At 39.7% G+C, this 24,165-nt stretch overlaps 1 protein-coding gene across 2 annotated transcripts in view; it reads left to right on the top strand.

Moving 5' to 3' along the window:
* The window catches only part of ADIPOR2 (adiponectin receptor 2), a 45,789-nt gene that overhangs the window by 17,822 nt on the left and 3,802 nt on the right, over nt 1–24,165 (top strand). For both annotated transcript variants that reach the window (XM_080391557.1, XM_080391558.1), the window contains exons 2-7: nt 5,059–5,294; nt 18,124–18,243; nt 20,137–20,308; nt 20,915–21,101; nt 22,141–22,328; nt 23,536–23,729. In XM_080391557.1, coding sequence (XP_080247683.1) covers nt 5,127–5,294; nt 18,124–18,243; nt 20,137–20,308; nt 20,915–21,101; nt 22,141–22,328; nt 23,536–23,729 — 1,029 coding nt within the window. In that variant the 5' untranslated portion in view covers nt 5,059–5,126. The remainder of the gene's footprint in view (nt 1–5,058; nt 5,295–18,123; nt 18,244–20,136; nt 20,309–20,914; nt 21,102–22,140; nt 22,329–23,535; nt 23,730–24,165) is intronic.

Below are 24,165 nucleotides of genomic sequence, written 5' to 3'. Positions count from 1 at the left end.
CCTGGTAGACAGACCAGGGTGCCATATAGGCAGAAAATCAAAGACCACCACCTCCCCTCAAAAAACCCCAAAGGCACAAAACCCAGCAGCTTGTTGTTGATAAGCTCAGTTGCCCATCAGTAGTGGTGCTAGAGAGTAAGGGAACCAGATGGGTGACAGAATGATGCTAGTGTCACCTGAGACTAATTTAAGCTTTTGTGTGTTGTTGCTGAATACTGTTGCTGTCACTGTTCCATTTGGGAGGGACTACTTGTGACGGAACCTTCCTACCAGAAGATACTAGTAGAAATACAGTGTGCTAAGAAAGTTACATTTTGTTTGGTATACCTTATTTCAGTCAAGGTAGTGAAGTTTTAATGAAATCAGCTATTTTGCAGGCAAAAAGTCCCCTCCATAGCTCTAGGTAAGCTCTGTTCTTAGCACAAACAATCTGCCTATGGGATGTGCTGGAAGTGCTTTGCCATTTGTACCTGTGCTAACAGTTCTAGAAATGGAGTTGTGCCCATTTTGTTACTAAGGCCTAGTCTAAACAACTTTGGATTTGGTAAAGTTACTCAGCTCTTGGGTGGATTACTGTTTGGTTAGCTTTGCTCTTCTACTGGCATGGATGTAGCTAGCCAAATAGTGACGCTGTTGTAGCTGTGATGGTGCACGGACACAGGTAAGGCAAAGTTTGTAGACTGAGGTGATATCTCTTACAAGACTTTTCAGGCACTCTGGCCTTTCGTTCAACATTAATGAATGTTCTGAGAAATGATGTAGCCTGAGACTTTCATGATGACTTTTGTCCTTTTGATAACTAAGCACGATTAGGGAGAATAAGCTAATCTTACAAAGATTGATCCAGTGTGTATACATTGCTTATGCTAGTTTAAGAGGATGCTTTGAAGAGGACTAGCAAGGAAAGAGCATACACTGGATGCCATTGCCTTCCTGAACAGGAGTTTTTATCAGGCTTTTGGATGAATGAGAGGGGAATACAATTTTCATTCTTCCAAATGCTGGCTACAGACAGAATGAAATACCTTTGCAAGGGATCATTCTTTTGCTGCTTATAGGAGGAATGTATTGAGAAGAGTTGAATGCTGCAGAGGTTGCTTTGCTTAGGGGTAGTGGGAAGTAGTCTGACCATCTGGGACAGCGTTGTATCCTAAAAAGGGAGTACCAGATCTCTTGAATTTAAACTGCAAGCATGACCCTTAGTGGGCTTTCTTTGTTTTGCTACCATGTGGCATTGTTTAGTTGGGTAGAAAACCAGTGCTCATGCCAGGTGAATTCTGTGAGGTTAGAAGGGCTGTATCACTTTTCTTGGGGAATATCCAGGAAGATTGTACAAAGAATAGTAACATCATCTTGTGGTGCTTAACTTTTGTGGAACTACTGTTTCCTGTCATATTGAGGAGTGAAGCAGTGTCTTAAATATGCTGTAACTGTGGATGTTGACTCCTCTGACATTGCACAATTGTGAACTTCTGAAATATTATTGCCTTGTGATTCTCTTTTCAGAGAGATGATGAGTGTTTGTCTATGGCCTGAAACTGGCACTGCCTCTCCTCACTGTGGTGGTGACTTCTGAACTGGGGTGAAGCAAGCAGCTGGGAGTGATGACCACTTAGGCTATTGTAGGTTATGTGGTGGCAGTGGCATATTAAGTTGACGAAAGGAGTGGTATGTTTTGTGTTTATATGCTATGTTTAGAACTATGGTAGTAATAAACTGGTATGTCCTTTCTAAAAGCTGACTTAGCCTTTAGAAATTTTCTGTATTAAAAAGAAAAAAATAACCCAACAAACCAAACTCTGTAGCTGCTTCTCTCAGCTGATTTTTCGACCTGGCAGAAACTCGCTGATTGATCTAGATGCTGATATTATGTTTATTATATATTCAACCATTAAGTAGATTTTAAGTTGTACATGGCAACTTCCTCTTTAAACGGAAGCTAATTTTAATGAAAGTTTTTAGTTTGTTGCATGCCACAGAAGAAGTTAAAGGAATTATATATAAGATTTATAATTGTAGTGGTACAAAACAATCTTTTCCAAGACCTCAAGTGTTCCATAGCTTTCCATTCTCTGGTTTTTGTTTTCATGAGCTGCCTAGGTTGGAGACAGAATGGGGCAGTAAGTCTCTTCAGTGTTTCAACCATTGTCTTCTGGCTAGATGCTACTGACCACACTTAGGCTTCCTATTTTCTTAGGAAAAGGTAGTCATAGTCATTCAGACCCTTCACTGAACTGTGGAGTCATAGAAATGTTATAATAGAAATTAAAGACCATCTCTGCCTTTCCTATTCCTAATATCAGACTGCTTTCTTTCACTTGTGAGCAAACAGTTCTGGATACTAGCACTTTTCTGTTGGCAACTCTGTGCTGTATTCAGGCATGTGTTTTTGGCTTTTGTAGTACATTTTAAAAAAGGACTAAAACCCAGTAGTGATGCTTTTGGACTCTTTTGACTTGCTTACCTTTGCATGCTCAGTAAGGGCAAGTTTATTCAGTACTAAAAGGATCCTGCATGAAAGTCAATATGGAAACATCTTATTTCATTGAGCAATTCCACTGTTACATTTCTCAAGAAACAACAATTTCTATTTATGCAGACCTCTAAAGTTGAACTCTACTGCTGAATGCAAATCTCACTCACCAGAGGCGAAATGCATCTTTTATTTTAAACCTTAGCGATTGCTTGGCAGTGAGTGCTAGCGAAGTAAATATTCAAGGCCTGATTTAAGAAGTCTCTTGGCATTCTTGTATCTTTGTATATTAGAAGAACCTTTCGCAAGCATTTTGGTCAAATGTGGTTAAGCCTGTTGTGTTGGTTGTTACTGTGTCTCTTTGAGCATTGCTCCCACAATGTCATAGGGGTGATGTAAGGACGTGCTCTTAGGCAGTATAGCAGGTAATGCAGCACACAATGGCAATTCTATTGCTTAAAGCTGGTAGAAAGAAAAACTAGTAAAACTTGCTGGTTAAATGTCCAATGCAGATTGAACAATCTGTGAAACTTAACTATGGCTGTTTCAGCTAACAACCTGTTTGAAATGTTGTGTGGAATATCAGGGTGTGTGTGTGTTTGTAACTTGTTTACAAACAGTGCTCTGCTTGCTTGCATTTTTTTGGGTTTAGCTACATCTTCAAATTGGTACAGTGTACTATACTGAAATCGGTCTCTTGTAAGTTGCCTTTTAAATTAAGACACCCAATAAGTTTCATTTCAAAAAAACTTAGTTGAGTTTTGCCAAATGGCAATGTGATGGTGTCTTGTTTCTCGCATAAAAGTAGAATTGTGAGTTGGCTGCTTGAAACACGACAAAAACAGTCAAGATTTTGGTTGTTCTGTGGCTTTCTAAATATTTGTTCTTGGTCTTAAAAACTGCTTGCTCAACTTCTTCATTGGGCTTCCTGTGTAATGTTGTTAAACCTTGGCTTAATTCTCACAGGGTGATAGTCCTGTGGCTCTGTGTTTACCAAGTAAACAGCTGTGGCCATTTTAGATGTTACTTCCCAGATGGAGGTTACTGACCCTGTAGTAGAGTTAGCAGGAAGGTGGGCATACCATCTGCTCTGCTGTCATATTGTAAACTTAGCTTCTTGGGTGATGAAAGCAGTGTGCCATACTGAACTCGGACAACTGAGGTATCATTTAGTTTTGCAAAGTCTGTTACCTGCTCATTAGCAGCTCTCTCTTCTGGGGATTGTCAGGCAGCTGGGAGGATATAATATCACAAACTGCTGCAGCAAAATTAACTATAGCACATTTGTCAGAGCTGAGAATTAGCTTGCAGTTATAATATGCAAATGAGATTAGTCCCTGAAAGGAAGGAGTGCATTATTTATTGGCTTTTTGGATGTGACATTTTATTACAAAACTGCCAATATCAATCTTATAATTTTAATTTGCCCTCCTGTATTATGGCAAAGTTCAGAATCTTTTATTGGGCACTAAAATTCCAATCCAATTATGCACCCTGGCAAGTTAAAACATGTTAGATGGGTAATCTTAATATTATGTGTTAGTCACATGTAGGTACTTAGATGCTACGGTAATAAGAATGACACCAAGTGATTAGTGCGAAATGAACCGGTCCTCATTCAAAGTGATTCTGAAGCCTCAGCTGAGCGCAAATCCATGCTGATGGTTTCTGGCGCTCATTGCAGAGTGCTGTGGCTGTTGTGCCTCCCAAGGCTATTGAACATCTCACAGTGATGTACGAGATAAGTGGGTAACCAACAGTAATCTTGGATAAGGGCTTACATTAACAGGTTGTCATTGGGTAATTTTCTGCAAATTTTAATTAAATCTTTAGCATCTTGAGTTACATTTACCTCATCTTTTTCGCAGTGTTGTAAGCGTAAAACATATTTACATTTCGGAGTAGGAAGCATGGGTTATGGGTTTTTTTTGGAAATTACCTGTTCCTGATTGCAGTGATAGAATGAATGGTGTTTAACTCTGGTCTGATTCCTTACAAAAGTAAAGGTACAGACCCATTACTAGCAGTAATTGTGAATATGTTGTTTTAAGCAAGGGAACCATAATCACTGTGTGTACTACTGCCCTCCTTGCAGTCTGTCTAAAGTTAGTTGGTGCTTGAGCTCTGCTTGCTTGCTATTACTTGAGCAGCTGTTCCAGTACTTAGTGTTCTAGTTTTGGTGACATCTAAACTAGATGATTGAGCTGGTAATTACAGAATGCCTTTGATAAGTAGTTTATTTGTAAATAGTATTAACAGCTCAGTTTTTGCAATTCTATACAAATAAAAATAAATTCTAAAAACATCACTGTGCCTTTTGTGAATTTAATGTTTTATGGAGTTCACTTCCTATCATGTTTCAAAGTTGTGATAGGATATGATAATATTAGTGGTTGCAGGATGAGAGAATTCATTGTCCAGCAGTGTAGAAGTCTATATAATTAATCTTGTGGGAGTTTGGGCACACATAAAAGCAGTTGTCATAGCTGTTCCGTAGCTTTTAAGCATGCTCATCTTCCAGCCAACTCTCATACTCACTCTTTGTTTTAACTTCAGTTCAGTTACACAAACTGTTTGCCTTTCAGAGCCAACACATAATCAGCCAAACTGAATCAAGAGGAAGGAGAATATTTGCGAAGGCTCCCAGCATCTCATGAATGAACTAACGGAACTCGATAATGCTGGTTCTCCAGAGCCAGGTCTACGGCTCAGAAAAGGACACATGTCTGACACTACAACACCACAGACAGCCTTTGAAGAGGACAGCTCTGAGCAGAGGCTTCTTTTAGTGGAGCCACCTCTGTCTTCTGACCAGGAAAATGTAAGTTATATGATTATTTGTCAGATTTGCTAGGAAAAACACGTTTTGACGTTAGTGCTTCAGTGCTTAAATAAGTCCCAGAAATGTGTACTGTGAGCCTACAAACTCTTTATGCCTGCTAAATAGTTGTAATGAAAGCAGGAAGATGCCAGAAATACTCGGTTGAATGTATGGGAACTTCAGTGACAAGACAGGGCATAAGTGTAAGTTTACTAGCTTTATAGTTTTTATTTCCCCCTCAAAGAGATGGGACTTGCACTGGTTTGTTCTCTGCTGGGATACTACTCTTAAAAATTTTTTTTTGTAATGAACTTCTGATTAATTATAGTGAAAGGAGAAGATCTGCTGACTCTGACTGAATGTAATCTCAACTGTGGCTCGTTGCTGTTGGTTTAGCGATGAGGACAGAAAAACCTGTTTGCAAGCATTCTTGTTGGAAGATTGGCCATACTGGGCTGGACCAAACACACATAGTGCACAACACGCTATCTCGGACAGTAGCCAGTAACAGACTCATAAGGAAGATTACAAGGATGGGGAATCATGTTGTGTTACTTCCCTAGGACACTATCCCAGCCTTTAGTAATTGGTGGCTCACAGTTTTCCTGAGCCAGTGGCAATGTTTTTGAATTTTTGGTGCACGAGCCTTTGTAAATTTTAGCAGTCACAACATCCTGCGGAAAGGCGTTCCACAGCTTAATTAAGTGTTATACGAAGGTAACATCCAAGCATTGGACAAAAGTACCTTCTGGTTAGAGCATTTCAGAACTGTAATTAATGCTTCTCCCAGGATATATACAGATGGATATCAGCACAGTTAAGTAGAAGAGGCATTCGTCTTAGGCTCACTTTAAATTTATCATGGCTTAATGAGTTTACTGTATCAGTTCAGTTATAGCAACTGTGTGATTTTAGCCAGCAGCAAAAATGTGCTGATCCTACTCAGTGTAGTCTTCTGTGCAGGAGAGCTGGGCTGTTGCTGTAACTGCATTTGCCACAGGTTCTGGGTGTGTGCACGGACAGCTATCGTGGCTCAACTAGCATGAGAACATGTACTAGACTGTTTTAACTGGGTGAGTTTGAGCCCTTCTGGAATTTAGTTTCAAGTGTCCTAGTAATAAGAAATCGGAACAGGTATTCACGGCTAATAAGCCAGGCCAATGCACTGTAAGTTGTACGCTGCTATAACTTCTGTAGGGCATTATCAGGAAATACCCAGAGTCTTTTTTTTTTTTGTGTGCGTTATGTGGAAGGTTGTAAAGCATGTATATGAGGTGCAGTCTTAGCCCATAGCTCATCTTGCTAAGGTTAGAAAAAAGGAAAACTGAGTTGTGCTAGCAGATATTTTGAACATACATATGTTTATCTTACAGTGTATTTGCCATCATCTTTTTTGGAGGCTGTTTTCCTTCTTGTCTCTGACTTTCCTGTTGAATAATGCGAGTTACCTGTTGCCTGTAGAACGCTCCTGGAATCAGCTGGAGTAGAAGCCCATAGCTGATTATGTTCCGTAATTCTTTCTTTACATTTGCTTAATTAAACAGAAACTATTTGGATGAGTCAAAGTGTTTAATTTTAGAATTTTGGAAATAAATTGGTTAAAGTACTCTCATTCTCTCATGCCTTTTCAGATATTCTTAGCGTTTGTTATGTTTTTTTTTTTTTTTGGTGTGGTGGTTTGGTTTTTTTTGTTTGCTTGCTTGTTTGCATTGATCCTTATGACAAAAGTATGTTTCTTTTTGTTTTGGCTCACTACAGATACTTAGCTGTCTTGTATTTCATGTCTTCTCTCTTTCCTAGTCTCCTAAAATGTTGCCACAGAATTTTTTTTTTTTTGCCATTTATGTGTTGGCGTTCTGTCTTGGACTGTATCACTTTCTCTGCCCTATGTGGCCTTCTGCCTTTTTGACTTTTTCTAGTCTAAGCTTTTATTCCTTTGTGATTTCTTGTTTTTAATACTGTGATACCTTTAAATGTTTTTTCTTCTTAAGGGTTTGAATAATTGATGCTTCAGATGGATCATCCCAAAACATTCTGCTGTTAAAAGTACCAATATTAGCTTCCCACATGGCCTTTATTTTCTGACATACTGCAATGTTCTAAATAGTCTGGAAAAAACATTAAGCTATATATCCTCTGTCTTGTGTAAACCTTAGCACAGCTGTTACTGAAATCCCAGCTAGGATTCACTTTTTTGCTCTACTGTACATTCTGGCTATGTGCAACTGCCTTAGAAGACATGACATACTAGTTGAAAAGCATGGTTTTCCTCTGGTTTCGAAGAGGCTGTTCTTTAGATAATGGTAATATAAGCTTATTGTTCTGTAGATGGCAGTAGTACTTGGGCACACAAGCTGAACATAGCCTTATAAAAGGACTCAAGCGATGGCTGCTGTGTTAGTATTCTACTGGCTAAATGCAACCAGGTTGAAGCTGATGGTAGCAATCAAGGAATTCCTGTGTTGAAGAAGGAAAGTGGATGGTACAAGCACCATGATAATTTAATATGCTTTTAAATGCTGCTAGTTTTGACAAGTTAATCATACTGCCTTTCTTGAATATCGTAATACAGATGTATTCTAGTAGATACAATACTTGCCCAAAATTTACTGGGCCTAAGACTTGAGGTATTACTGTAAAAATGTGTGTATTTATCCTGTGGTAATATTGGATTGTTTACTTTTCTGCTTGCCTCCTATCACCCTATTTATATCATTGCAGCTCCTTTATAGAAAATCCATCCCAGACTCTCCTATACAAGATTGCTTTCTGTCTGCCTACTTTATATCCACTTTCTGCTCCATGTGTAGGAGGAAGCAGTCTGAGCTCTTAAGAGTTAGGAGTTTTGATGAATTTGATGAATTATTTTAATAGCCTTTTCTAAAGAGGTGTGTGTAAGCATACCATTGTTTTGTTCAGAATTATTTTCCATCTCTCCTGGAGCTTGCATTGTATACTATCTGTTTCTAATTTTGATGGGCCAAAATATAGGTCCTCTTTAGAAATAAAGCATCTTCATGGAAAAAAATAGAAATGGTATTAAGAAATCAAATGTAGCCCCAGAAGTTTTTTCTTAGACCTTTGTCCCTAAGACCAGTAACCTACCTGGATGGTTGCATAGCTGTGAACAAAAAATTACATTAGATACTACTTTCTGTAAATTTTGCCATTCACTCAATACATGTAGCAAAGATTTACTAGCTGTGTTGAGCATGTTTATCCAAAACAATAAAACAGCTGCATTCTTCTGCCAGTGCTGTTAGTTTGCCAGTTTTATGATGAGGCTTATGAGAAGATACGGATCATAAAATCAATATCCTTTTACACCTGAACCTTTTAGTCTGTGTTTTATCCCATAGCTCTGTCTTCTCTCCTAGAGTGCGTATATGTTCATAGATTATCCCCTCTTCCAAGTCTCTGTTCCAAAGAATAGATACACATCTTGCTATCTTGTTTAAACAATGCAATTAGTGTAGTGGCAGAGGAGTGGTATACCTTCCGTGACTGAGCATTAGTGATCATTTGTCTGAATGTCAAAGATTTTGTGGTGAGAAAAGGATCAGGCAAGCTGCATAGTTCTTCCCATTTTTTTCAGCAGTTTAAACTTTTGGTTGTTCCCCTTCCCCCAGTTCATATGTGCTGTGTGTGTGCTGATAAGGCATTTTTCAGCAGATGCTTCCCTTCTGTAGCATGCTGGATTGCCTAGCCTTTGGGACAGCATTCGTTCTCCTGTCCTAGAGTTTCTGTGTCTCAACTGCCTTTATAATTCCAGCAGTGATAGTTCCTAAAGAAATCTCACTGTGGCTTTGTTAAGCAGACACAATCAAATGCATGTGACTTCTTATAACCTGATAAATGGGCTCTTCGTGCAGCCCTAAAACCTGTGTTTAGTTCTTTCCTTTTATGCTTTAACCTGTCAGTGACAGGAGATGAACAGAACTGTTTTCTTTGCCTTTGTTCCAGTCATCAGACTTTCGTGTTCCTGAATGATGATTTCTTTCATGCAGTTGAGCTGCATTGCACAGTTGTCCTGTGTGGCACTGAAATGTGCCCATGGAGTGGAGACCTGTTGCTCTAAGTGTTTGATGACCTACAGTAAGGGTTTGGGAGGAGGTGTGCATAGCTCTCAAGTCATCTGAATGGGCAGAAAAAAAATTGGGCAAATACTTACCTGGATTGCTTCTTGGGGAGCATGGGTTTTGACTTTAAGTGGAACTTACTTGACCTCTGACAAAGTTAATGATACCTGCGTGTAGCTACAAGAGTCTTTCTAGAGCATAAATACCAAAGTGACTTGAGGGAGGGAGGCAGAAGGATGTAATGGATTTTAAGGTACGAAAGGATAGTTTTAGAATAATTGAAGGTGAGCAAATGACTTGAGGCTTTTAACTTGAATTGCGGAACTTAAAGCCTTTTCTATTACAGAAGTGTGTACCTACTCTTTACAAAAATATGACTGAAAAAATAGTTATGACATTAACAGAAGGGTGTATGTAAACTCGTGGAATTGTCATCTTGCCTTTATGGTGCCTGCTGAGTGCAAAAGATTTAGGCGAAGTCTTGAAGGTCAGAGATAGACAGTTGTCTTAACGGTCTTTCTGCAGCTGATACTCGAGTTCTGATCGCCTTAATTTTTTTTCTTTATAGATTTACTTGCAAGTTTCTTGCCCAGTTTGAAACTATTTAGCTTTATTTTCAGTCTAGCATTTTACTGTTGGTACTTCGGAGTTATGATTAAAAAACTTGGCATCTGCTTCTGTATTTGCTTTCTTCCTGCATTGCGTTACAGGTTTTGTTGGTAGAGGTTGTCTTTTGAATGTGTATGGGAGAGGCCTGGCATAACAGAATTTGGGGTCCCACCAAAACATGTTTGCTTTCGTTTTAAAGCAGACTGTTCAAAATTTGTTGTTCTGTAGACTTCTTTATCACCTCTTCCTTTCTTCCATTTTTGTAACTCTTGGGAAAGAATGTTATTTCTTCGAAAGCATGCAAATTGACATTTTTACTTTGGATCAAAAAATCTTTAACATCTGAATTTCTCCTTCACTTGGTGTTCTAAGTAGTGGAAGTAATGTGTATTTTACTCAGACTGCTAGTCACTGAAGTAAGTGCTTGAATCTAGTATCTTTACAAATAGCTTTTTTTTTTTTTTAATGGCAGAGTGTGGATATATCTCCACATATTCCCACTTAAACAGTATGAAACACGTGATATGTCTGTGGAGATAGTTTACAGGTTCCACAGGCCTGAGTGGTTGGATGCTGATGCGTCCTTCACTGACAGTTGGCATGCCTGGTTTATTAACAGGCTTTTAGAGCTTGAATGTCTGCAGAAAAGGCACAAACTGGTGACCTAGTCAACCATGAGCAGACAGTATTCTGCACGGAAGTCTGGTAACATGTAGGAAATGGCCATGTCTCTGTGTCTGCCCCATCTCCCAGAAAACTCTCATGTAAATTAACAAGAAAGTTGTAATAGGTTGTGGCTTGATAAGTTGCAGCAAGGTTCAACTGTCTCCTATTAGTCTGAAGAGTCTTAGCTCTTTGAGAGGGGAGGTGTTGGTACTCTGCTGAGTTTGCCTGCCTGCCAGCTGGTTTTGTAACCACTGCTTGCTGTGCTGTGTGTTGAAACTAGGAGAGGGAGGGAGCAGTTTTGTTTATAATTCACTGGCACAACTGTTTCCCTGGCCAAGGGTTAGATTCCACAGGTTTTGCCTTTGTTCTCCTGGAGATTGTATCAGCCCCGATCTGGGCAGCAGTACAGGACATGAGGGCCTTTCACAGTGATAAGAGTGCTGTACTGGTGGGTTAACTTGCATCTTCCTTCAACTGCTTTAGACTGATTGACTCTTCTCCTATGTTGAGTTCAGCAGTGCACTTTCAGTCTCTCTTTGTTTATTTTTTAACAGAGCACTTTTTTTCCCTAAGCCCAGCATGCTTGTTTTTTTCTGCTGTCAGGATTAACAATGACAGAGGAGCACAAAATGGCACATGTGAATCTTCTGTAGTAGAAACAATTTCTACAGGGTTTGCTCCCAAGTGTATTGATTAGCACATGTGGGCATCGAGGTCCTTGGCCCTTGTCAGGTACTGGGCAATGACGGAAAATCGGTAGTTGCTACAGCTTAGAGATTCAGCAAACCCTTTTCATTGAAAGATAGTCCTAATAAGGGTGTATTAGCAAGGTTGCTGAAGCCAAAATGTGAGTTTGTCCTAGGACTGGTTGCTAGGCGAGTGTTAAAGGATAGACCTTGTTTTTAATGAGTGCCAGCAAGCAGGCATCTATGACCAGTTGTATAAAACCATTTCCAAGTGCTGTACTAAATGGAGTGTAGCTTTTAGAAAAAGGTGACCTACAAAGGAGAAATGCTGAACTCCAGGAACCTTTGAGTACTTAACATTTTGACCAGTAGGCTGAAAGGGTCTTTGGCACAGTGCTAATGAAAGACTTCTTTTGGTCCTGTGACAGCAAAAACAGCTTTGCGCACCCTGCGTAGAGGGTGAATGTAGTTAGCCTTTTGGAAGCTGTGGTGTATCTCTGTTTACAAGCCTGTCAGATTAAGAAAGAACATAAACTCTAAATGGCAAAGCTGTTATTCTAAAATAACGTGGTATGTGCGGAAGCTGGAGGAAGTCAGGGAAAGTTTTAAGGTGCTGTGCTTTTCCAGTTAATTACTTACAATCCAAAGAACGTAAACTGATGAAATTCTGAAAAATGTGCAACGAGCTTTTAGGAATGGCATGGCACCAACCTATCACTGCTTTCCCTTTATGAAAGACGGGTTGGTAAAAGGTCAGTTGACAGAATGGGTACAGGAGCTGCTGAAAAAAGCAGTCTGGCTAGCGGAAAAGGATGTTACAGGACTATGGTTAGAAAAATAGCATTTTTATATTACATCCTTGTGAATGTATCTTGGGCATTATGTTGAATGCTCTTGAGTTACTGAATCTGGCATGCTGCCCCAAGAAATGTTAAATGACTTCAATGTCATGTTAAACACTATTAATCGTTCATCTGATGAGATCAAGATAAAAAAGACCAAAAATTCCAAGTCTTTGTGTCTTCAGTTTAATATGGGGGGTAACAGTGGTATTAGAAAACTTATGCCTGCATTTACAACTTGCATTTTCAGAATAGAATTGTATACAAGTACTGAGTTGTATGATTAACACCAAGGTGCGGGATATTAAGTAATTTACTTTCTCTGAACTGTCTTGCCTGTGTTACAATGATGTGTTCATACCAGGACAGAGTTCTGTCGGGGAACGGATAAAGAATAGAGTGGGGGGAAGCATCTGTCAGCTGAAGGAAGCAAGAACTTTAGAACATATTGAGACTGCATCGCACTTTGGAAATTCCTGTGATGGGAGCTTTAGGGCATTGGTGACATCTTGATGGTCAATTGCCATCACAAACAGTTGGGCTTTGAGACATGGGACTCTATGAACTCCAGAATTTAATGCTACATAGGTATGTGCGCAGTCGGTTAGGCCGTTGAGTAACTGAGCGATGACTCTGTCCAAAAAGGAACCTTAATACAGGACAGTTCTGCCCTTTCTGGTGTTTAGGGGACTTGTATTACGGTTACTAGTATTACTGGTTAATGTGTGTACTTCTGGTTCTGCGTCAAATACCATACATGCAACCAATGAAAACTGTCAAATTTCTGAAGGTGTGGTCCTGAAAGCTGTTGGAAGTTCTGTGAATACAGCAGCATTTTGAAGTGATCGTTAGTTTAACCTTCCTTAATGCATGCCTAACTAGGTTCTTAGGCTCCCTTTCTAACTGATTAACACTACGCAAAGGAGGCCTGAAGATCATTTTGCATCCAACTAATATGTGTCAAAAAGAAACCTGGCCTCACACGTGATCCCCAGAAAGTATTCTGTAGTGGATCTCAGTAAAATGGGAGCTGATGCTCCTGTTGTTTCTGTTGCACTAGCTTGAGCTCTTAAATCGCTTGGTTATTTGAACCAACATTATTATCTGATAGGAAGGTCACCTAGCAAAAATGTGAGTAATTTCTGCCAGATTAGTATTGGATCAGCTATTCAACCCAAGGATCAGAGGGGTGCTAGAAGCAGTGTAAAGGAAGATTGGGATGAGAGAGAAGAGAACCCCTTTTGCCAGAGTAAGCTTCTTAGGTGGCTTCATTCAAGTGATTTGTTTCAGTTTGCACACTCTAGTAAACACAGGTTGATGACATTTTCTAGCAAAACTGCAGTCTGAAGTGATGAACAAGAGCTTGCTTGTCATCTGTGCAAGTAACATCCACGTGCAAACTCAGTTTTGTAGAAATCTTTAAACTGACATAGAGAAACTCGGACCTCAAGAAACTGCTTTTACCATTGAAGTCCAAGTGGGAAAAGGATTTCTGGAATCTTTTTCTTCCATTACAACTTGACTTCTAACAGCCTTTTCCATTGTAAGGGCATTAATAAAAAGTGTGTCTGTTAACAGATTTGAGAGCAGTAGTATAAAAACTGTTTATCTATGTGAGAAGGATAAGCTGTTGTAGTAAACAAGAAGTATATGTTGCACTCTACTAGGGCAGGTTTTACTGAGTTTTTCACTGAAACAGGATCTTTGGCTATGTGATCTGACTTTTGGACTGTATTCAAGCAACAAGTTGTACTAAATTTAAACTACAGCAATTGCACAAAAGTTTAAAAAAAGAGTGATATTTTAATGTTAAACTTATTTAACGGTGGGCACTGTGCAATTGGGCTCTTCGGTTTCTTGCTCTTGTTTGCTCTGGTGCTCTAAGTCTTGGTTTAGGCATTGAACCTTTTCATACCTACTGAAGCATACACTGAAATTCTTGTTTAGAAGATGATCTGTCCCTTGAAGTGTGTTGCCTGGATCTCTGTACAAAGTGGTATAATTAAGTCTGATTTCTACCTTTCTTTTACCTTCTTGTCTATCACTTACTACAAAAGACTCTGGAAAACCTCCCAAAATGAACTGAATATGGATGAACCAGTAAAACTGTTTTCATCTGGCCATTGTCACTTGTCCTTCAGGTTTAGTTTATTCTCTGGTACCATTATTCAACATACGGATGCTTTTATGCTTTTGTCGTGTAATTTCCATTCTTGTTAGGTATCTGTACTATGTTTGTTGGTAGCTTTAACACTTTGAGTTTGCAAAGGGGGTAGGATTAAAGCTGGAAGAATTGTTTGGCATTTTGATGGAACTAGGTGTCCAGACTCTCTCAAGTTTAAGTATACAGAAGCCATGATTTCTGATTTGTATGAGTGATTTACACATCACTGCATATGTGCAGCAGAATGACAGCTGATGATTGCAACAAATTTGCTTGTGAATGTGAATGAAACAAGGGAATGAGGGTTTTTATTTAAAGATACTCTAACATGCTCTAAAGATTTCACAGAATGATTAAGTCAAAATTTGAAGCTGCTTTTGAAAGAAAATGAGTAAATTAGATGACACAAAAGAAAATCTGAAACGTTAGCTGAGTGAAAATCCTTTTGGTCAATGATCTAGAAAGTACAAAGGCAAAAATTATTCTGAAAACACTTGATCCAGGCTATACCACACCTCATTAAAAGTGGCAGTATCAGTGTTTTGTTCTGGGCTCTCATTTCTTGCATGGTTTTAGGCAAGTGAGATTATTTACCCAATGCGTTCCCCATTTTAAAATGTGATTCTGTGGATAGAACTTAGAAATAGTTGAAAACAGGTCCTAAAGCATATGCTTGTTTATGTTCTAGAATTTTCTTGAATTTCTGATAAGATCAGCCAAAGAAGAGAGAATGGGGGGAATCGATACAAAGGAACTTACCACAGTGGAAATCTTAACAACAATATGCCTTCTGAACTGAAAAGTGGTATTTTTTTCCCCTTCAGTCATTGTCTGAGGAATTGAAAGTCAATAGACTCCCTCAGGTTTCCAAGTGAAAACTGGCATTGGTGTTGCACTCCAACTATAGCTTTCCAGCTTCCAAGAAGCACAGTTTTCTGTTCTTTCTAATAGGATGATAAGGGAAGGAGTTGAGAGAGGGTGTGTATTCCAGAGCAGACCTCATTTTGCCTCCATAGCGAGAAAAGGACTAAGAAGCTGAGCTTTAGGTTTTTTCCTTGAATGCTAATTTTGTGGTTTGATGGCAGGAACGAGATAATAAAATCAGTTCCATTTTCTGGCAGTAATCTGGACTGTGTCTATGATATGAATTCTTTTAATCACTAAAAGAAGCTCAGTAATGATTTATTTGTAGGCACGTTGCCAAAATGCAAAATTTTGGACCAGTTCATAAATAGCTGTGCTCTTCGAGCTTTACAGTCTGTTCAGATTTAAACCTTCCCATGATCTTAAAAGTGGAAGTACATGGAGAGGGGGAAATGAACATTTTTTTGGCTTTGAGTCACTGGGCAGACTGCAGTGAATACAGGCTTTGATTCTGTAAGGGACCTTTTTTCATTCAGTCCAACCCAGTTTTGCAAATTGAGGATTACTAAGTTGTTCACCCCATTCCAGCTGGTTATTGTGTGGTGCTGGGGGAGGGAATAGCTAAAAGGCATAGTAGTGCTTCTTGATCAGGTATACTGGAACTTAAACACCAGCCTTGCTTTTCTGTAAGGTGTTTCTGGAGATGGAAATTTGTGCAGACTATCAGGAGCATCTCTATCCAGACTCCCTGGCAGGGGGCTTGGGCTAGATGATCTTTAAAGGTCCCTTCCACCCCAAACCATTCTATGTTTCTATGGTTGTGAATTAATTATTTATAATATTGAAATCTGAGAACCCTAACCAGAGAGATCCATTAGTAGAAAAAGCCAATAAAATTGACAGTGTGGGAAATAATGTCAGTGAATGCTGTTGAGTCAGAATGAAACCAAATTTGTTTGTTATTAATACACTCTCTGGTCCAACAGGACATGTGTCTATCTTAGAGGGATATTAAACCTATTTACATTTTGATGTTGCCTGATGCCTTCCATGGACTTAATGGGATAATTTAGGCAATGAAAGTTTATTTAATACTGTCTTATACTGCTGTAGGATCTGGCTGGAACTGATCAATATTTTAATCAATAATCAGCTATAAAATATGAAATCATTGCCAAGGCTTGCTCAGAGGTGGTGTTGACTGGAGTGGTAAACGAAGGTGAGTAGACAGAAAAAGGGACATGGATTATCTACAAAGATGCTTTTAGTCAATCAAGTTGTCCTAATGTGGACAAGTGTGAGATCATACATAAAATGCAAAGGATGATTACTATATATTACATAGCAGAGATCTGCATTCTGGATAAGTAAAACTGGGTCAAGAACTATGGGGGGACAGCTCTTCAAAAGATGAAGCTTCAGCGGCTACTGCAAGCCTTGGGTACAAAAGCAAGTACTAGCATGTAATTTCTCTCACTTGGAAAACTAAAACGTTGAAATCTAGATAGCTTACTGTAGGTTGGAAGAAGTCTCCTTGTACTTAAAAAAATTAAACCTTTAAGCAATTTGTTCAGTGAACTTGTTGATGGAAATAGTTAACAAGGCCTCACTTTAAGGAGGGAGCTATAATGTGGGACAAATATGCAGCCAGATCCGATCTCTGACTCAAAATTCAGGACATTAACCTGAACATTATTGATAATAATTCATAGATAAAAAATGTGAGGGTATATACTAGATTCTCAGCTGCTTTGGCATTTTCAGTAAGTGGTCTTGATTTTAAAGTTGTTAAACTTCATATGCAAATAGGAGAGAGAAAAGTGGTGTGGTTTGTAATATGGAGGAGCCCAGTCTCCGAGCAGACTGTGGGGCTTTCCTGGCTTGGCCATAATGTGCATGGCAGCTTTCTGTGGCAAGCCTGAAGGATACAGAAGACTCATTCTTTCTTTTCTAGCTTTCTCAAACTTGTTTACCTTGGAAGCTGAAGCATTGAGGGGAGTCTCTGATGGGCCATGAGCATTGTAGTAAGCAAATGGCAATCAATGTAGGACTCTTGTGGTCCCCTTGATTTTTTTTTTCCTAAACAGAAAGCTAGAGTGTATCATAATATGTATGTGATGTGATAAGTCAACATAGGATAGAAAACGAACAAGTAATTAGTGATGTGTACCAGCTGAATATCCAGGCTCAGGGGTTTTATTTGTTTTTGTTTTCATAATTCTCTTGTTACACCCTGAAGATGTGAATGTTTCTCCTTATTTGAATTTTGTTTAAAACTCTGAGGTCTGTTACTGCTTTCTTTGATAACTTGCCTTTTGTCTAACCAGCAGAAGTTTCATACTAGTTTCTGAAGTATCTTGAAAGTCAAACAAATGAGTCAGTGTCCATTACTGGATTATGAGCTGAACAGAAGTGTCGGTTAAACAGAACAGAACTTCAGATTTGAACTAAAAATTGAGGTGAATCATTTGTAACAGGGTAAACTGATTCCTCTCCTTGGCTTGCCTTTTATTATCCTAAAATGCCAGATACATTGTAGAGGTACTAAGGCAGGCATAGTGATATTGAAACATAAAATAGGAAGTAATCCTTCCCTAGAGGTGGGTAGGCTGCAAGCCTCGGACTCAGTATCTGGGCTTTAATGAAGCATAACATATAGAAGAACACTGCTTTCTCCCAAACCTGGTGAAAACATGTGCAAAATGGATTAGACATGTGAGTTGTTCTCAGATACCTAAGAACGTAATATTTTCTTTTGCTGATTCTTTTGAATTCCTTCCTCAGTGCTGTACAAGGAAAGAAGACGTCTTTATTTGCCAAGACCTCAAATCGTAGTTTTTCTAGGGAAAACAGCATCACCTTTCTCTGTTCATCTGTCTACAAAGCATTTTCTCTATTTATTTATTTTTTTCCCTCCAGTGTTCTGAGGATTATAAACACAATGATGAGTCACCTCAAGAAGATGAAGGGTTTATGGGTATGTCACCTCTTCTACAAGCCCACCATGCTATGGAGAGAATGGAAGAATTCGTGTGTAAGGTAAGGTTATCTGAAAACTGCTGCAGTAGTTTCCTTTTTTAGGAAGCTCCAGTGGGCAAAAGGCTGCGCTACTAATGTGAGAGCAGGCACACACCATCCCTGCATGGGCATATCATCAAGATATAATATATCTTGTTATCACTAATAACACTACAGCTTCTCAGGATCTCAGTCTGTCATAAATGAATGAATTGTAAAGCATGGAACAAAAGGGATTACAAATGAGACTGTAAAGCTGATGATGCAACTGAGGAGTCTGTCTTGAGAAACACTGGTGAGTGCAAAGCAGAATAAAAGCCTTCTGGTTCAAGGCACTTTGATTTACAAGGTCATTTTTTTCTGAGGTTTCTTCAGACTTGCAAATATTTTGCTTTTCCAGCACCATTTGCATCCATTGTAGAATAAGCTTTGTCCCTCACTCGAAAAGAAATCAAGGTTGTGTTAAAACTCATCTAAATAAATCCATTGTAGATTTTGTAATTGCTGACCTTGGCTCAATTTTTGCTACTTCTTACGAGCCATGGGGCCGTATCAGTGTCTGGCCCTCCTTTCTTCGTGAAAGGAATGCTGCCCCTTTATACACTTGTTCCTGCTGGTTTTAAAAACGTCAAAGAATAGTTCATACCGAGACACCCTAGTTACCTGGTAGTCTTTAGTTTGGGGGCTGTTTTTTTTTTGTGTTTTGGTTCTGGGGTTTTTTTGTTTGTTTTATGAGCGTGGTATGTTTGTGTTTTGTGTTCTTTTTTTAAACTGTGTATCTTTTCCACTTTTCAAATATTCTGTAGGGTTAGTTGTGTAAAATTAATTCCCTCATGCTGTTCCTACCTCAATTCAAATTTTTGATTCATGAAGTACACCAGTTATTTTCCTTTTTTTAATGTATTTAAGAACCCAGTCTTTAACTGGGTTGGTTATTCTGATTGGTTTTGTTTTGCTTCCATAAAGGATTTAAAAACTCTGGGTTCTTACTGTTGAAACAGAAATAAGAATGTAGCTTTTAAAACTTAGTGTTTCAGGATTCTTCAGGCTCGCTGCTGTGTTACTAGCCAGATGACAAATCCAAGGAACACTGCAGAAACAACCCCGGTACATAAAGCAATTCCCCGGTACACCTCTGCTTGGCAGTGCTGCTTCTGTCACCAGACTGAAGACTCCATGTATTTTACGTTACTGAAGCAGTGCTAAGAACACCTGTGCACGCTTTTCCCATTTGGAGCCAGCTGCAAGAATGGATGTGTGCACTTATGTTCTCTCTCCCTTTAAAGGAGAAATCTGATGGAATTGAGAGTCATGGATCTGTTGCCTTTAACTGATCTGTCGTCATTTGTTTTGGGAGTGTGGGAGCAGTTGTTCTCCAACCTGCATCAAGGGATTGGACACTTCTCAGTGGACTCTTGCCACTTCACGCTTTCTGGCCCATATTGGTGCTGATGCGTAGCTGTTTTGCTAGACTTCCCCAAATGCTAGCAGATGTATACTTGGATGGGCTTGTGGTTGGAAGACCAGGCTTTTACTTATTTCTTGGAAAGAACTAGCTGCAGGCTTCTTCAATTAAATGGAAAGGATGATCTTTGAAAATAACAATGTGGAAATGAATTAAATGCTTCATTAGCAGTAAAAAAGCCCAATAGATGTCCTGTTCAATGAAATACTGAAGTATTTCTTTCTCTGGTAGTGTAGCTCAACTTCATGATATGTTTTCAATAGGGAACAGTGACTTAAGCATTATATTTCAAGTGTAAAGCCTTTTCCCCAGACATGTGTGTCCCATCAGCTCTTTTCTATATACTGTACTTACCGATTAACATTTCTGCTAATAAGGGTTTTTTGACTTTTGCCATACATCAGTTGAAGTCAATTCCCTACATTTAACTAAAATCTTCTAACTTCTAGGTATGGGAGGGCAGATGGAGAGTCATTCCCCATGATGTTCTGCCTGACTGGCTAAAGGACAATGACTACCTGTTGCATGGGCACAGACCACCCATGCCTTCTTTCCGGGCTTGTTTCAAGAGTATCTTCAGAATACATACAGAGACTGGTAACATCTGGACACATCTTCTAGGTATTTTCAGCTTGCTTTAATGCTAATTGGCTTTATTGCTGTCTGTCTTTGAGAGCAAGATAGAAAGGGATGTGGGGTGGTCAGCATTATCATTCCAGTAGTAACCTGTTAAATTAAAAGGTTGGTATCCCTCTCCTAATTTTTTCCCATGAGGGTTGGATGGGACTTTCTTAATTATGGCATTCAATACAAATGAATGGATTAAAAAAAAATCCTGAATGTTAATAAATCACTGGTAGGTATTCCCCCTCAGATGTGTAGGTGTTAATTGAGATCGCATTTGTTGCCACAGAAACACACTTAAATTGCAGCTTATATGGGTGGCTTTCAACTTGCAAGGAGCCTTTGAAGGGAGGGAAAACCCTTCTCTTTGGACAGGCATCTTGGAAACCAAGTAAAAAAGAGAGTCCATGCAAATCTGTATTGTATCGGTCTAAGATGAAATGTGGCTGGGATGCGTAACTGAAGCAGGGCTGTACTTTATTCTGCATGTGCGCTGCTGGTTGTCATGCAGCTCCTATGTTTAGTGCTCCTGTACATTACAGTTACACTTTTAGAAAGAAAAGCTTTTGGTGTGCATGAACTTGACGCCTTTCTGTTTTTCAGGATGCGTGTTCTTTCTTTGTCTGGGAATCTTCTACATGTTCCGGCCAAACATGTCCTTTGTAGCACCTGTGCAGGAGAAAGTGGTTGTTGGATTGTTCTTCTTGGGAGCCATACTCTGCCTCTCCTTCTCATGGCTCTTCCACACAGTTTATTGCCACTCTGAAGGTGTTTCCCGGCTCTTCTCCAAGTAAGTGCCTAGAGGGGCAGGGTAGGCCAAATACGAAACAGGTGGGAAAACAGGGTTAGGGTTTGTGTCTGGAGCTCCAGTGTAGGAGTTGTTTGTTGCATGATGGCACATACTTTGGAGCAGAGTTGAGCAGAGATTCAGTGCAGCTTCTTCTAATTATTGTTTGTTTCAGCATGAGTTTTTGTGGTGCTGTTTTAGTCTTAACTCCTTCGTTTTCTGCTGTTTGGCAGGTGTGTGCATGCATCTTATTGCTGTAAGTAATAGAGCTTAGTTGCAAGACGCTGAATTTTTAATGCAACTGTCAGTTCTTGTCATTTCAACAATTCTGAGTAACTCTGAATCTTAAACTTCTGTAAGGCAGCTCCACAATATGTGTCAGGATGTCTTGGTCTTCTTGTTTTACTATGTGTTCTTATTTGGCTGCTCCTAAATATCTCTTACTTTCTAAGATTACTCAATCTAGGATTGTGTAATCTGCAAAACCACCTCTGAAGTAACCCAGCAATTAAAATCCCCTAAAAATTAACTCCATCTTTTGTAGGAGCATTTTGTCAATTTGTGGTAAAAAGCAACGTCTGCAGGAATTCCTTTTCTTCACTGGCGTTTAGAAACAGGTTGAAAAAATGCAACATTATTCCCCAGTGGTCACTTTAAGCTGATGCCTAACTAACTCCCGCTTCTCAGATACTGAAGTGTTTGTATTGGCTGTGCTCTCACAACATTGTGTGTGCCTTTTTGTGTTTAGAGGACTCTTTTGTGCTGCTTTTTTCCTCATCTGGAGCTTAAATCTGAGTTTTCTTCAAAAAGCTTTGGTCTAAAGGCTGCTGTAGGTATTGCTGATGGCTGTCCAAAAATGGCCTTACTAGCTGTCTGTCAAGGTAATCCGTTATTGTAGGAGGGGATTGGTGGAAGAGTTGCCTTCAAGAAGAAAGTTGCAGTAGTGAAAATAACTTCATTTTGCAGTGAGAAGTAGACAGTTGGTCTACTAAGGACTTCCAATGGTTCGCAGTTCTTATCAAACGCTTTTGTTTCCTTCTAGGCTGGATTATTCTGGCATTGCACTTCTCATAATGGGCAGCTTTGTACCATGGTTGTACTATTCCTTCTATTGCAACCCTCAGCCTTGCTTCATCTACTTGATTGTGATTTGTGTCCTGGGCATTGCAGCCATAATTGTCTCACAATGGGACATGTTTGCAACCCCTGAATACCGGGGTGTAAGGGCAGGTAAGACCTGAAGTTAACTGTTTTGCTTCTTGACTGCCTTGCCTCCTTCCTACTTGCCACTTAGAAAAAGTCTCAGAAAGACTTAAGAGAGCATAACTTTGTAGAAAGCTAATGTTCTTGGATTGGGAGCTTGATGGATTTTCTTTCAGCATTTGTTATAGCCAGCTGGATGCACAGATAAGGGCTGGTGCAAGTCCTGGAAGTGCATTCCTGAAATGGACAGTAACACATGCAGTAGGCAAGGTAGTGCAAAGTATTCCTAGCTATATCTAGCAACTTTGCTCTCAAAAAATGATGGACTGCTTGGTGTGTGTATGTGTACTTCTCCTGTTTGTCTTGTCTTTGTAGTACTAGGCTCAGACACTAGCAAATCATTGAATGATTGAATTAATCTGAGTGATTTGCCTAGATAAAATACATATTTAAGACAAAGAGCCTGAACAAAACCAGATTTGATTTCATGTTCTGAGGTAGGAAGAAAGAGAAAGCTTTAGGGGGTAGCTATGGAATGTGCGCACAGCTGGGTTGAATAGTAGTATTTCTTGTTACTTAACCTGCACATGCTGTCTACAGTAAATCTAGATTTCCTGGACAAGCTGTAGGTATACTTTCAGAGAGTTCAGCCTTCCATATTTAAAATATGTGGATGGGACACGATTATTCTGCGCCCACCCCCTGCCCCACCCCCTTTTTTTACAAGATATCTGTACTTGCTGATAAAATCTAGATGAATAAGCTGTGTTCTCATATATGGCAGATAAGATGATCTGCAGATGCTACTTTTCTGTTCCCTAGGACTACTCGTACAGTGTAAGATAAATAATCTCTTTGTTGTCTCCCCTTGCCTTGCGTGTGAGAGATGATGGTAGAATGAGCCGTAGTTCGTGTAGTCTCAGTGCCCTCTACCGTCCAACATGTGCAACTGACTCTGTGCGTTAAAGCTGGCAAAGGCAACCAGTAAACGAAATATTTCAGCATCTGCTGGAACATATACCTAAGTAGCTTCTGGTATATGAAGGAAGACTGGGCATTCTTCAACTTCCTTTCCAATAAAGCGCTTCTGGGGACCTCCGGCTTCAAGAGTTGTCACCTTTCTGCTGCTTTGGCAAATACTGAGTTTTCTTTCCATAGCTTTTATGTTTTCATTGTCTCCCTTTACCGCCACTGTGTTCAAACCTGACTCTCCCACATTTTCTTTACCTCCCAGGAGTATTTCTAGGTCTGGGTCTTAGTGGGGTTATTCCCACCCTGCACTTTGTCATCTCTGAGGGGCTCCTGAAAGCAGCCACAATGGGGCAGATAGGCTGGCTGGCACTCATGGCATGCCTGTACATCACTGGTGCTGCACTATATGCTGCCCGCATCCCGGAGAGATTCTTCCCTGGCAAGTGTGACATCTGGGTGAGTCTACAGGATGACTGGATGAGGAAACCAACATGAAAGCTGTTCCCCTTGAGGCTGGAGGATGTTGTGTCAATGTTTTCTAATTGCAAGTATCAAACTGCTGCACCAGAAGCATAGGTCTTCAGGGGCCAAACAACTGTGGGGTCTCTGAGCCCTGCTTACCTGGTGCCTGCTGGTCTGAGGTAACTGCTGGTGTGCAAACTCAACCCAGCACATGCACTAGATAGCTTTAGTAGATAGGTAAGCAACTTTTTGAACCTTTTTGTCTGTGTGTGTTGAGAATCCTGCAAATACATCTTAACCATGCGCTACTCTGCACAGAAGCAGGGTATTTCTTTCATGTTCACTGTGTTCTCTGGCACCTTCACCATGTCTGGCAGCTCATCTTGTGTGGCCAGTGAAAGTGCTGGATAGAGATGGTAGACTTTGGAGG

This window comes from Falco punctatus, assembly GCF_963210335.1.
Source record: "Falco punctatus genome assembly, chromosome: 6".
In the NCBI taxonomy this organism is placed as follows: Eukaryota; Metazoa; Chordata; class Aves; order Falconiformes; family Falconidae; genus Falco; species Falco punctatus.
Note: the sequence above shows the minus strand (reverse complement) of the source record. Positions and strands in the feature narration are given on the sequence as shown.